The 14,023-nt window shown below is 47.2% G+C and overlaps 1 protein-coding gene across 12 annotated transcripts in view; it reads right to left on the bottom strand.

Annotated features, from left to right (window-relative positions):
• PLEC (plectin) overlaps positions 1-14,023 on the bottom strand; it is a 151,165-nt gene that overhangs the window by 68,076 nt on the left and 69,066 nt on the right. For 2 of the 12 annotated variants that reach the window (XM_066578168.1, XM_066578171.1), the window contains exon 1: positions 13,852-13,995. The exons of 8 other annotated variants lie outside the window; for them this stretch is intronic. In XM_066578168.1, the coding sequence (XP_066434265.1) occupies positions 13,852-13,966 (115 nt within the window). In that variant the 5' untranslated portion in view covers positions 13,967-13,995. Of the gene's footprint in view, positions 1-13,851; positions 13,996-14,023 lie in introns of those variants that run through there. 2 more of the 12 variants (XM_066578164.1, XM_066578166.1) reach the window with 1 other exon arrangement.

Here is a 14,023-nt window from a genome sequence, read left to right as displayed (position 1 = left end):
ATCTATACTGGAGGGTATACATCTATACTGGAGGGTATACATCTATACTGGATGCTGGAGAGTATACATTTATACTAGAGTGTATACATCTATAATGAAGGGTATACATCTATAATGGATGCTGAAGGGTATACATCTATACTGGGGGTATACATCTATAATGGGTGCTGAAGGGTATACATCTATACCGAGGGGTATACATGTATAATGGAGGCTGGAGGGTATACATCTATACCGGGGGGTATACATGTATAATGGAGGCTGGAGGGTATACATCTATACCGGGGGGTATACATGTATAATGGAGGCTGGAGGGTATACATGTATAATGGAGGCTGAAGGGTATACATCTATACCGGGGGGTATACATGTATAATGGAGGCTGGAGGGTATACATCTATACCGGGGGGTATACATGTATAATGGAGGCTGGAGGGTATACATCTATACCGGGGGGTATACATGTATAATGGAGGCTGGAGGGTATACATCTATACCGGGGGGTATACATGTATAATGGAGGCTGGAGGGTATACATCTATACCGGGGGGTATACATGTATAATGGAGGCTGGAGGGTATACATCTATACCAGAGGGTATACATGTATAATGGAGGCTGGAGGGTATACATCTATACCAGGGGGTATACAGGTATAATGGAGGCTGGAGGGTATACATCTATACTGGGGGTATACATGTATAATGGAGGCTGGAGGGTATACATCTATACTGGGGGTATACATCTATAATGGATGCTGAAGGGTATACATCTATAATGGATACTGGAGGGTATACATCTATATTGGGGGGGGATATACATCTATAATGGGTGCCGAAGGGTATACATCTATACTGGGGGGTACACATCTATAATAGATGCTGAAGGGTATACATCTATAATGGATGCTGGAGGGTATACATCTATAATGGATGATGGAGAGTATACATCTATAATGGATGATGGAGAGTATATATCTGTATTGGGGGGTATACATCTATAGTGGATACTGGAGCATATACATCTATACTGGATACTGAAGCGTATACATCTATCATGGAGGGTATACAACTATACTGGAGGATATACATCTATACTGAAGAGTATACATCTATAATAAATAGGTGGTATACATCTATACTGCTGTGTATAAATCTATAATGGATACTGAAGCGTATGCATCTCTAATAGGTACTGGAGGGTATGCATCTATACTGGGGGGTATACATCCATACTTGAGGCTCCACATTCCTGTGTCTGTTCACCACATGTGCGATCGCCCTGGATCGGGGACAGAGAATAATAAGCCCAATATATAAGTGTAAGCACCCGTGATGCCTGATCTGGGCAAGTTTCATTCTATATTTTGGGTCACCGTCGCCTGGCACAGAAACGTGACAACATATTTGAAATATGGTGTCCTTCACCCCTCTACCCTCCTACATGCCTCAAATGTTAGCCTACCCACGCATGAACAATGCCATCACCCCAAACTGAAAACCTGCCACCATGATGAGCAAGAAATATGGCGGACGGACTTGCGCCATTTTTTCCTTCACATATCAGTCTGCCTAGATTCCCTTCCCAGGGCCACATCCAATTCTCCTGCCCCCTCATGTTACTCACAGACCAACCCCCATCCACACCACTTCCAGCCACGGCTTAGTTTACGTTGGAGTTTTCTCTCCCTTTGGCGGCTTTTACTGTCGTCTTACTTTTTCCAGTTGTTTCAGAAAATTAAAAGCAGCCGTTTCGCAAGGATGGAAAATTCCAAAAATAATGAGAGGGGAGAGAAAGGAAACGACCAGGAGGAATATTCGGGATGAATCACCCTGGTATTAGTGGGAACAGCAAGCGCAACGTGGAATCAGACTGACGGGGAGGGGGGGCGCCTCAACAACTCATCCAGCAAATGTCAATTCCCAGAAATACCAGAAGCAGCGGCCAGAAAGACTCGGCTTACATCGGCATTGGAGGTTCCGTTCAGGGTCTCCGGCACAGATGCATCCAAGAATCCTGGATGAAGTAGCCCAGCATGCTGCACCAATTCATCCGGGAAAAAGGAAGACAGGTGGACCTTATTATAGTCAATGGAGTTTGTGCAGAATTATTCGGGATCCGTGCCAGCAGGGGTTCCATTTCTCTGCTCCCATAACAAAGCTGGAAAACAGAAACCCAGAGACCCCCTAACAGCCAGCGTATCCACTTCTATCAGTAGCGGAGGGAGCTGGCACCACAGAGCTGCCTCATGTGTAACCAGGACCAAAGGTCTCAGTGGTCCCAGCGCTGAATGTTCTGACTTGCATTATAAGAACTCCCATTATGTCCGTGTCATGTGACCGGGTGTCAAAATGGATCAGAATGTGTAGATTTATGAAAGCGACCCAATAAAATCAGTTTTTTCTTCTCTAAATAGCAAACAATTGCGCGTAGGATGTGTGAACCTTCATGAGGAACCATCAGCGTCAAAGGCGCGGCCTCGGCGTGAAGCTGCATCGTAGACGCCGCGGTCAGCATTAGCCCCACTGTGCGCTGTGTAATTCCTTACTGCACAGACTGGAAGGCGTCTGTATAAAGGGTTAATATAAAGCGTTCGTATAATGGTGCAGGGGCTCAGTTTCACTTCTCATTTTCCACATGTTCTGCCAGGGCGGCCTCCGATGCCAGCACAGGCCCAGCGGCAGCCAGTCCGCAGGGTGGGGTCTGCTTCCTGTGTGTGGTTGGAGATGAGTAAGGCCAGAAGAACGTATCTACCAGTCAATGAGTAATTGTTACCACCGTACTGTACGCGGCGCACGTGAAAGGCAGCATAGGGGGATGCTGGGCATTCCCCGGCGCTGGATGAGTTACATTTACCAGAATTCAGCGAAATCCCGTCATAGATCTTATCAGTTCTGCGAAGTACAGTTCTAGCTTCTCATCTACAGAAGCAGGAATCAATGGGTTAACAGCGGCCTCTGCATCCAGCTCCGCACTGCTGGCCTCACAGCTGAAATCATCCCAAGAGACCTAGTCAGAATATCCAACATCTACACACAGCAACACTCCTGCTGTATATATATACACACTATGTCAAAAAATAAACACCCCCGCCCCCAGAAGAAGTTGTTGTTTTGCTGCAGACTCGTCCTGCAGTTCCATCTCAGGCAGACATGTAAATGATGAGAGTTGTGGTGATTAGATGAACGGTCTTCTCACCGGAGGCCCTAGAAGTGCCCCCCCCCCCCCCTCCCCTGGCCTATAAAAGGCTCTCGGGGGCTCCTTGTGTATAGTGACCTCTTCTTCTGCTTATGTAGATCTTGTTGACCACTAGACGCCTCTATGACATAGAGAAGAGATGTCACCCCGTTACCAGAGTCTGAGGGGGGCGCATTATTGGGATGCGAGAAGCTGGATGGTCGTATCCATGAATTGTCCCCCACCGGACGTTCTGACCAGACTGGTAGGTGGTGTTGGGACCAGCGGATGTGTGAGGGCACACAAGGGCACCAGGCTCAGGACCCCCAACAGACCACCAGTAGAGAGGATAGTTTGATCATCCGACAAGCACCAGCAGCTCCAACTGTTTTGCTGTCCGCCATCCAGAGACAGGTGGCGCCATCGTTACACCCCGGTGTCTGTTGAAACCATTTCTAGGCACTTGGCTGAAGGACATTTGATCTCACTGTGCCCATTACCTGTACGGGCTCTAACACCCACCGGCGCCTCTGTTTGCAGTGATGTAGTTTAGTTTGGGTGCTGACGATGGCCATGTTCGTGTCTAGAGCCTAGGGGTGAGCGCCTCAATCCTGCCTTAGCTGTGGAGCGGCACACTGCCCCCTGCTGGTATGATGGTCTGGGGGGCCAAGGTATACAACAGTTGGTCACCCCTACTGGTCACACACACACACGCTGAACAATCACTGCATTAGGAACAGCTGACACGTGACATCTTGTGATCGGTACTACGTGATCGCCATATCACAATCCGTTCTCAGATAATGCGCGGACCTCAGTCATGAGTGACTTTGACCGCGGGCAGATTGTTGGTGCCCGGAGGTGCGGTGCGGGTGTTTCTGTAACAGTCGCACTTGTTGGCTGTTCCCAACCATGGTATGAAGAGTGAACCAAGTCTGGTTGAACGATGGACAGAAATCTGACAGAAGGTCACACAGCAGCAGGCCACGTGTGGTTGATCCTAGAGGTGAGCATCGGATGGCACATCTGGTATCTCAGCAATAACATGCCACAATGGACCAACCGGCCCAGCAGTACAACAGCGGGGAAGTTAGACCAATTTCCATAATGACCATGCGGCGTCCCTTGCTTCAACTGGGGTTCAATAGCCGAAGACCCACAAGGGAGCCTCTGATGACCCTGTGTTATCTCCACCTCACATGGGCCCTAAAAAGGACTTTGGACACATGGCAGAGGGTCATCTGAAGTGATAAGTCCGATTATATGGATGTTCGAGTCTACATCTGGAATAAACAGCATGAATATATATCTTATGGGTGTACTGCTGGGGCGCGTGTTTCTGGCATGGCCTAGGATCGTTGGTCATCACACCACAATCTTGAATGGTGAACGCTACAGGGACCTGTTAGCCGACCATCAGGAAGTCTTCCCCGACCACACTGCCATCTTTCAGCAGAACAGCTCCGTGTCATTGAGCTCTGATCACTAGGGAATGGTTGGAATGGTTGGAGGAACACAACTGCCTGACCCCCAGACTCACAGAACTGTAACCCCATTGAACATGTTTGGGATCTGCTGGAAAGGGCTGTGAGATCTGCTCTCACTTATCTGCAAAATGTGCACCAACTGACGGAGCGGCCGCAGCGGGCATGGGGCAAGCTGCATATTGGTGACGTGTGATAGGATATCACTTCTCCTGTCCTGTATACATACACACCGCCCCACTTCTCTCATCATTACACTACAAAGGGTGTATCTATCCGCCCATGAGCAAACTTCTGCCTCTTCTGGCATATATGGAGTTAACGTCCCGGCACTGCGCCCATGAAAATTGTAGTCAAATCCCGGCATGAACCCCCCCCCATCCAGGAATGAAGGGAAAGCGGGGGACGAAACAAAGGAATTTGCAATGCAAAACCGTATAATCCCGGGACATATGAGACAAAGTACTGTGTGTCCCCAAAAACAGCATGCCCCCCCACCGCCCCCTGCGTCTGAGTCTCCTACACGCAAAGCAACGACACAGCAGAGCCCACAGTGCAACCTGGAAAGAACACAGAAGAGCAGAGTCAGCCCCTGCACCCCAAAACTACACCAAGGAAACCCCATCACTGGTTACACGTTAGACTAAGACCTGCACCCCGAACCCGCAGAGTGCAGTCATCATCGGCACGCTGAATATACGGTTTTATCTGCACTAATGCCTCCTCTCGTATGATGTTGGCACAGGGTGTCAGAAGCGGATCTTGGCGGTTCGGCAATAGAGTTTTCACCTTTCCGACAATATCTGGTACATTTTGTTGCCATGCGACAAATGGCAGCAAGGGGGCAGTCTGACAAATGGCGTCCAACATGAGTGCGCATAAAGCAAGGTGTGTAACTGAATTCCTCCATGCTGGAACAAATTGCACCCATCGATATTAATTGGCGCAGAACCTTTACGGAGACCAAACAGTAGATGTTCGCACGGTGGGGCGCATGGCGACAGCGGCGTTCTGCAGAGCCATGTACAGCTGTCACACCAGGAATGAGGAGAAGCTCCATCAGCTCATCTGCGCAGATCATCATTTCCAACGCACTAATGACGATATTCTGGTCATATTCCGCTGATGGAGACGCTCTTTATTTCACGGTGTGACAGCTGTGCGTGGCTGTCCAGAACGTGGCTTGTCTTTCACGACGCTGTTGCAACTGCTGAGACGTGTCACCCACCGCCTCGCTGTACTAACATCCACTGTTTGGACTCCATGGACGTTCAGCAAGCGACAATGAATGTGAATGAGCGCAATTTTTTTTGTTTTCTTTTCATGGAGGAATTCCATTACCCCCTTTTTCTTTATATGCACTCTCATGTCAGACTGCCCCCTTGCTGCCATCTGTTGCACGGCAACTCCATTGCCATATTGCCAACATTCACTCCTACATTGTGCACCAACATAATAGGCAACCCTCATATCATACATTGCATCATCTATAATAGTATATGACATTATAATCTAGGAGGGCACACATTTTATCATACGTTGTATCAGCCATTAGATTATATTACACGTTATATTATACACTGTATCATCTGTTATAGTATATGACATTATAATCTATGAGGGCTCCTCGCAGCCGCGTATGTGGTGAAGGCTGTATTATCTGTTATATTACACATATCATACGTTGTATCAGCCATTATATTACATTACATGTTGTATTACACACTGTATCATCTGTTATAGTGAATTACATTATAATCTATGAGGGCTCCAAGCAGCCACGCGTGCGCTAAAGGCTGTAATATCTGTTATATTACACATTATATCATACATTGTATCAGCCATATTATACACTGTATCATCTGTTATAGTAAATTATAAAATTGGAGGACTCCTCGCAGCTGCGCATGCCGTGAAGGCTGTATTATCTGTTATATTACACATTATATCATACGATGTATCAGGCATTATATTATATTACACGTTATAATATACACTGTATCATCCGTTGTAGTAAATCACATTATAATCTAGGAGGGCTGCTCGCAGCCGCGGGTGCGGTGCAGGCTGTAATATCTGTTATATTACACATTATATCATTCGTTGTATCATCTTTTATATTATATTACACATTATCATACATTATATTACACCTCATTCATTATATTATAGTCTCGGAGAGCTCCTTGTAGCCACGTGTACAGTGAGGACTGTATCTTTGTTGGTTTAGTACCATTTCCATGGAGACTAAGGAAACCACAAAGAGATCACAGCCTGAGCCCACAGCAGGACGCCCACCCGCCGGCGCCACTTTTGGACTTCTCCCGCCTCTGGGTGTTTTGTGTTGCCTGGGGATACTGCACAACCGTACACATCACACGGGGCAGCTGGGAGCGATATTATTATAACACATGGAGCGTCAATTATACAGATACGATATCCTGGCAGGCTCTGCCGCCAACACCGTAGATTATATGGTTATTACACGCCACATCGTAAACTGTTCCTTTCTTGGCCTGTACTGGTAATAAAGTAGCCAGCTGGTCGTCAGTTACTGAGAAGCTACTGAAAAAGCGACGAGCGATACGGCCACGACAGAAAAATACCAATGGAGAGGCGCCGGGAGTCCTAACGAGAGAACTTTACGAGTCCTCTGTGGTTACTTTGTTCATGTTCGCAGGGTAATTATCGCTAAAATTCGCTAATTGCTTGAAAGATAATTATTGATCTGTTGTAATTGTCCTTTTCCTTCCCTCTGGGGGTATAAAGTATACCACCAGGGACGTCGGTAGGGACCGGTCTGAGGGACGCAGAAGAGACTCTTTGGAACATTATATAAAAAGCAGCGGCTTGGAGAGGGAATTCTGGGAATCTGAGGGGGCGGGGCACTTGTTTCTGCTGATACATTGTAGCAATAAAACCCCTTATCAGTAGCAGCTGGATATGAGAGCTGCCAAAACCAGCAGTGGTCCAGAGTACAGTCCCTTCCTGTAAGTGGCAGCGATGCCAACATTAACCCTTCACTGCCGGGGGGGGGGGGGGGGGGACTCCTGCTGTTTATAGCCACAGCAAAGGAGGAAACCCAGACAACACAATCCGTACAACGAGACGGTGACTGACTGATCCGACCACAATCATAACCTGCGACAGGAACAATCCACAAGAATCATTGGATGTAATGTCTAGCCCTCAAACCTCTCATTCCACATAAATAAGTTGCTATGTTACATGTCATTGTAGTCTTACTAGAGGTGTAATAACATCCCCCCCCCCCCCATCAGGTCTGCGAGGAGAGCTGAGAACCTGCTATATGAGGCCCACTGTCATGTGCCTGCAGGTGACCGACACCTGCCCCCCGGGGTGTGCACACAGGTGAGTGATGAGCCTGACACCCTGCAGGGCAGGTCACATATCTGCACATTGTACACCTGTCTACAGTAGGGTTGACTCTCTGCAGAGCACATAATGAGGCTTGTAAGTCAGTGTATGAATGTAGTGTGAAAGTGGGTAAGGCTTACTATAAGAATGTAGTATGAGGCAGATGAGATCTATCAGTCAGTATATGGATTAAGTATAAGGATGCATGAGGTATGCTGTATTACTGTATGAGTAATGTATGAAGCTAGATAAGACTGCACATCAGTGCATGAATGATATGTGAGGCTGGATGAGGCCCGTGGGTCAGTGTATGATTAGGTATAAGGATGGGTGAGGCCTGAACGCCAATGTATGAACATGGTGTAAGGCTAGAAGAGGCCAGAAGGTTAGTGCATATATGTAGTATAAAGCTGTTTGAGGCCTGTAGGTCAGTGTATGAATGTAGTGTGAGATTTGCAGTCCAGTGTATAAAAGACGTGTGAGGGTGGATAATGCTTGTAGTCCAGTGGACGAATGTACGAGGGCTGATTAAAAAGTAATAAGACGGCTTGTATTTTTTTCCCCAGGTGGTAGATATGGAAACAGTGGCCAGGCGTTTGTGAAGGCCATACATCAATGTGTCTGGACAGCCATACTCTTCAGCATTGTATGTGTCATAATAGCGGATGAAGTAGATATTTCTCTAAGAGTTGTGCAACTAAGACTGCATTAAGGGCTCATTCACCCTGGCGTTTTAGCTTCGGGTCTGTAAATACGCAGTGTATTCATGGACAGACACTCTGCGTATTCCCTCCGTATCTAGACCCGATTGGATTTTCTTTCTGAATGCGTATACAATGCGTAGTTCACGCACGCAACAAAAAAAAACAAAAACACGCATGTACTCCCCATTGATTTTATGCTTAAATACGCAGTGAATACACGTGTCATGCATATTCACTCTCCATTTATGCAATCCCATTCACTTTAATGGCCTACTTTAATCCCCAATATGGACCAAAATAGGACATGTGATTTTTTTCACACATGTAAACACATACGTGAAAAATGCAGATCTGAATACCCCAATGGAAATCAATGGCGTTTCAGTACTCCATATTACGTGCATAAAAATAGGCATGTGGAGCGTAAATACGCCTGTGTGAATGAGCCCTAAGCTTGGGAACAGCAGTAATAAAACTCTCGAAATGCTACAAGAAGCATATCCTTGTGATATGATTAGCTAGGTATTAGTGTATCTTGACGCCACCGGAAGCTAGGAGTTTGACAGGGCTTGGATGAGGAACACCCCTAGCTTCTGATTGGCTCAAGAGCTGAAGGTCCTGCTACTTTGCTTTTCTTATACAAGCGGCCGCTGCTCAGGTCCAACGCTATGACTGCAGGTACCCGGCTGTCCCCCCCTGCGCTCTGCCCTCCCAGCTATCCTCCTGCTGCTGTCTGTGCCCGATGCCTACCAGTGACAGTCCCCCGCCGCACTTGCCTACAGTTGTCTGCGGGGGAGGCATGTCAGCGAGTGCTCCGCGCCGCTGCGGTCTTCCCCCACACTCACAGCCTGCAGTCTGGGCCCGGCGTCTGTCACGGTCTCTCCCACCATGCTGCCAGCACAGATTTTTCCCTTACATGTCTTTGGAGGAGGGGGCTGCGCTTGTCGGCCTATTGCTGCAGGGAAAGTCGCCTCAGTCCAGTCTGGCCTCCCTGCTGCCGACCCCACTCTGTGCCTAAACACAGAGGTGGGTGCCGCGTTATGCAGCATTGGCGACGGGGAGTGCTGTCGCACTGGCGGATGCGCCAATATAGCCGGCACTGCAACTTCCATATAAAACAGATTCTGCTGTCTGCTACTGGCCTGCAAGGACATGCAAAACGAGCAAACTGTCCACCCAATCACAGACAGGGGGCGTCACCCCCTTGTCAAACTTGACTCCACCAGGAATTTCTGGTGGGCTCAAGATACACTAATACTGATTGGCTGTGCTGCAGTACTTCTAGAGAAATGTCTACTTCATCCGCCATGATGGCACATATGAAGTGCTTTCACTTACTGCAACAAAATGCCAAAGAGTATGGCTGTTCAACTGCAGGTTCAGATAGGTTGATGTATGGCGCTCACACACACACCTGTACCGATCTACCGCCTGGAAGGATATACAAGCAGTCTCATTACTTTTCCATCAGCCCTTGAAGCATGAGGCTGGATGAGTCTTGTAGGTCAGTGTATGAATGCAGTATAAAGCTGGAGGAGTCTTGTAGGTCAGTGTATGAATGCAGTATGAAGCTGGAGGAGTCTTGTAGGTCAGTGTATGAATGCAGTATGAAGCTGGAGGAGTCTTGTAGTCCAGTGTATGAATGCAGTATGAAGCTGGAGGAGTCTTGTAGGTCAGTGTATGAATGCAGTATGAAGCTGGATGAGTCTTGTAGGTCAGTGTATGAATGCAGTATGAAGCTGGATGAGTCTTGTAGGTCAGTGTATGAATGCAGTATGAAGCTGGATGAGTCTTGTAGGTCAGTGTATGAATGCAGTATGAAGCTGGAGGAGTCTTGTAGGTCAGTGTATGAATGCAGTATGAAGCTGGATGAGTCTTGTAGGTCAGTGTATGAATGCAGTATGAAGCTGGATGAGTCTTGTAGGTCAGTGTATGAATGCAGGATGAAGCTGGATGAGTCTTGTAGGTCAGTGTATGAATGCAGGATGAAGCTGGAGGAGTCTTGTAGTCCAGTGTATGAATGCAGTATGAAGTTGGAGGAGTCTTGTAGGTCAGTGTATGAATGCAGGATGAAGCTGAAGGAGTCTTGTAGGTCAGTGTATGAATGCAGTATGAAGCTGGAGGAGTCTTGTAGGTCAGTGTATGGATGCAGTATGAAGCTGGAGGAGTCTTGTAGGTCAGTGTATGAATGCAGTATGAAGCTGGATGAGTCTTGTAGGTCAGTGTATGAATGCAGGATGAAGCTGGAGGAGTCTTGTAGTCCAGTGTATGAATGCAGTATGAAGTTGGATGAGTCTTGTAGTCCAGTGTATGAATGCAGGATGAAGCTGGAGGAGTCTTGTAGGTCAGTGTATGAATGCAGTATGAAGCTGGAGGAGTCTTGTAGGTCAGTGTATGAATGCAGGATGAAGTTGGATGAGTCTGGTAGGTCAGTGTATGAATGCAGTATGAAGCTGGAGGAGTCTTGTAGTCCAGTGTATGAATGCAGGATGAGGCTGGAGGAGTCTTGTAGTCCAGTGTATGAATGCAGGATGAAGTTGGATGAGTCTGGTAGGTCAGTGTATGAATGCAGTATGAAGCTGGATGAGTCTTGTAGGTCAGTGTATGAACAAAAAATGAAGTTAGTTAGGCTTGTAGTGTGAGGCTGGATGAGGCTTCTAGCATAAATCACACGTTGAGCTCGCATGGCACACTTTCAATGGGATAACTATGGAAAGTGCAGCCTACTGCATACGAGTGGAAAACCATAACAATTTTCCACTCACGTGATTAAAATCACAGCATATCATTAATATAGGCTCATCACAGAGACCTTTTAGTGTTCCCCACTCCTCCCCCACGGCGGAATATTGCTAGCGATATGCCGTTGCTGCCGTGGACAGGCGGCCTTGGGCTGGATGAGCCCTGTAGGTCAGCATATGGATAAAGCAGGAGGTTGGATGAGCCCTGTAGGTCAGTGTATGAATAAAGTAGGAGGTTGGATGAGGCCTGTAGGTCAGTGGATGAGGTTGTAGGTTGGCACAGGTTAGTCACTGCTGTTACTGCTGTGCCCACACTATGAATGTAGCCAACCACCTGTGGCATTCAGCAGACGTTGGGGCGAGGCTGATCCTGGAAGGTGCTGGAGGTAATCTTTCCTCATTGTGTGGGGGCAGGTCTCCAGCCTCCATATCAAGAGGACACTTCCTGAAGAGAAGTCTTGGCTGGCGGACGGACGGCGGCGCCTCCTCCCTTCTGTTTATCTAGTTATTGTATAAATAGGGACGCTGGCACTCTCTGCCTTCCTCACAACAGATACCTGTGACCTTGACAAAGGAGTCTATGACCGCTATAGTCTGGTACATACATGCACCTGTTACTTCCACATGACAACTACTAAGACATCTTCATGACATCTAGAAGACTAGGACGGCATGTGAGATATATGAAAATATTATTATATGTATGTGTGTGTATAATATATATTATATGTACACATACATACATAACCACCTGGCCAGGTGCCATCTTCGTCCTGACACTCCTGGAAGGTCTGGCAGATCTGCCTCCTCCCCCTCAATTAGATATTGCAGCAGTAAATACTACAGAAACATAAAATTGCTAAAAACATATTTAGATAAAAACCACTTATATATACTGTTACAGGACTGTGGATGTTAGACAGGGGGCGCCACAGGGACACGAGACTGCATCCGTAACCCATAACAGCAGCTAATATGATACACGGTTACATGACAGCTCGTACATAGCAACATAGTATGTAAGGCTGAAAAACAGACATCAGTTCAGCCTATTATCCTGCCATGTTGATCCAGAGAAGGGAAAATAAAACCCATGAGGGAGAAGCCGATTAGGATCATCTTAGGGGAAAAAATTCCTTCCCGACTCCAATCTGGCAATCAGATTAATCCCCGGATCACCGACCCTTCTGAAGTAATCAGTGATTATAACATAATATTATAAACACTCAAGAAAGGCGTCCAGGCCCCTCCTGTACACTTCGTGATACACCGTTACAAGTGTGACATCACCGCAGCCACCTATATGATACAATGTTACCAGTGTGATATCACCACAGTCATCTATGATACAATATTACCTATGACATCACTGCAGCCATCTATATGATACAATGTTACCAGTGTGATATCACCACAGTCATCTATGATACAATATTACCTATGACATCACTGCAGCCATCTATATGATAAAATGTTGTTAATGACATCACTGCAGCCATCTATAGGATACAATGTTACAAGTGTGACATCACTGCAGCCATCTATATGACACAAAGTTGCTAATGACATCACCGCAGTCATCTATATGACACAATGTTACACCTCACATCACTGCAGCCATCTATATGATACAATGTTACTAATGACATCACCACAACCATCTATATGATACAATGTTACTAATGACATCACCACAACCATCTATATGATACAATGTTACTAATGACATCACCACAACCATCTATATGATACAATGTTACAAGTGTGACATCACCACAGCCATCTATATGATACAATGTTACTAATGACATCACCACAACCATCTATATGATACAATGTTACTAATGACATCACCACAGCCATCTATATGATACAATGTTACACCTCATATCACTGCAGCTATCTATAGGATACAATGTTACACCTCACATCACCCCAACTGCCAATAGACTACAATGTAACCCAATGACATCATAAGCTTATCTATAGAATAGATTACACATGTGACGTCATGGCAGCTATCTATGTTACACCCCACTGCAATCACTAATATGATACAATGATACGTGTGACATCACCACGGGCGGCAGTGAATGGGTTACACCGGTTACACATGCTTCTGTTTAGGTTTACTAAGCCCCGCCCCCTGTCAGTGTAACCCCTTCTTGCCCGCAGCCCTCCAGCGCTCCCCGCAGTGGACTTCCCAATCAGCCGCATGAGATAAGAGCCATCACTGCGCTTCCCGCCGCCCCCCGCCACCAGTCACCCGCCAGCAATCAGTGCGGCAGTCCGCAGCCATCCGGGACGCTCCGGCAGTGAGGAGGTTAACCGTGCCTCCACCCTCAAACACACCCCCACCCGGTCTTACCCTCCGAGTCCTGCAGCGCCCGCCGTCTCTTCCTCCAGTGCCAGACCACCACCATGGTGACTATATGCCCCACTACCACCACCGTGGGGAAGAAGCCGGGGCCGGACGGCTGCATGGCCGGGGCCGGTGTCTGCGGCGCTGTCACTGCTCACAGCTGCTGCGGCGTCCTCCT

Source organism: Eleutherodactylus coqui, chromosome 9, assembly GCF_035609145.1.
Source record: "Eleutherodactylus coqui strain aEleCoq1 chromosome 9, aEleCoq1.hap1, whole genome shotgun sequence".
Classification (NCBI taxonomy): Eukaryota; Metazoa; Chordata; class Amphibia; order Anura; family Eleutherodactylidae; genus Eleutherodactylus; species Eleutherodactylus coqui.
Note: the sequence above shows the minus strand (reverse complement) of the source record. Positions and strands in the feature narration are given on the sequence as shown.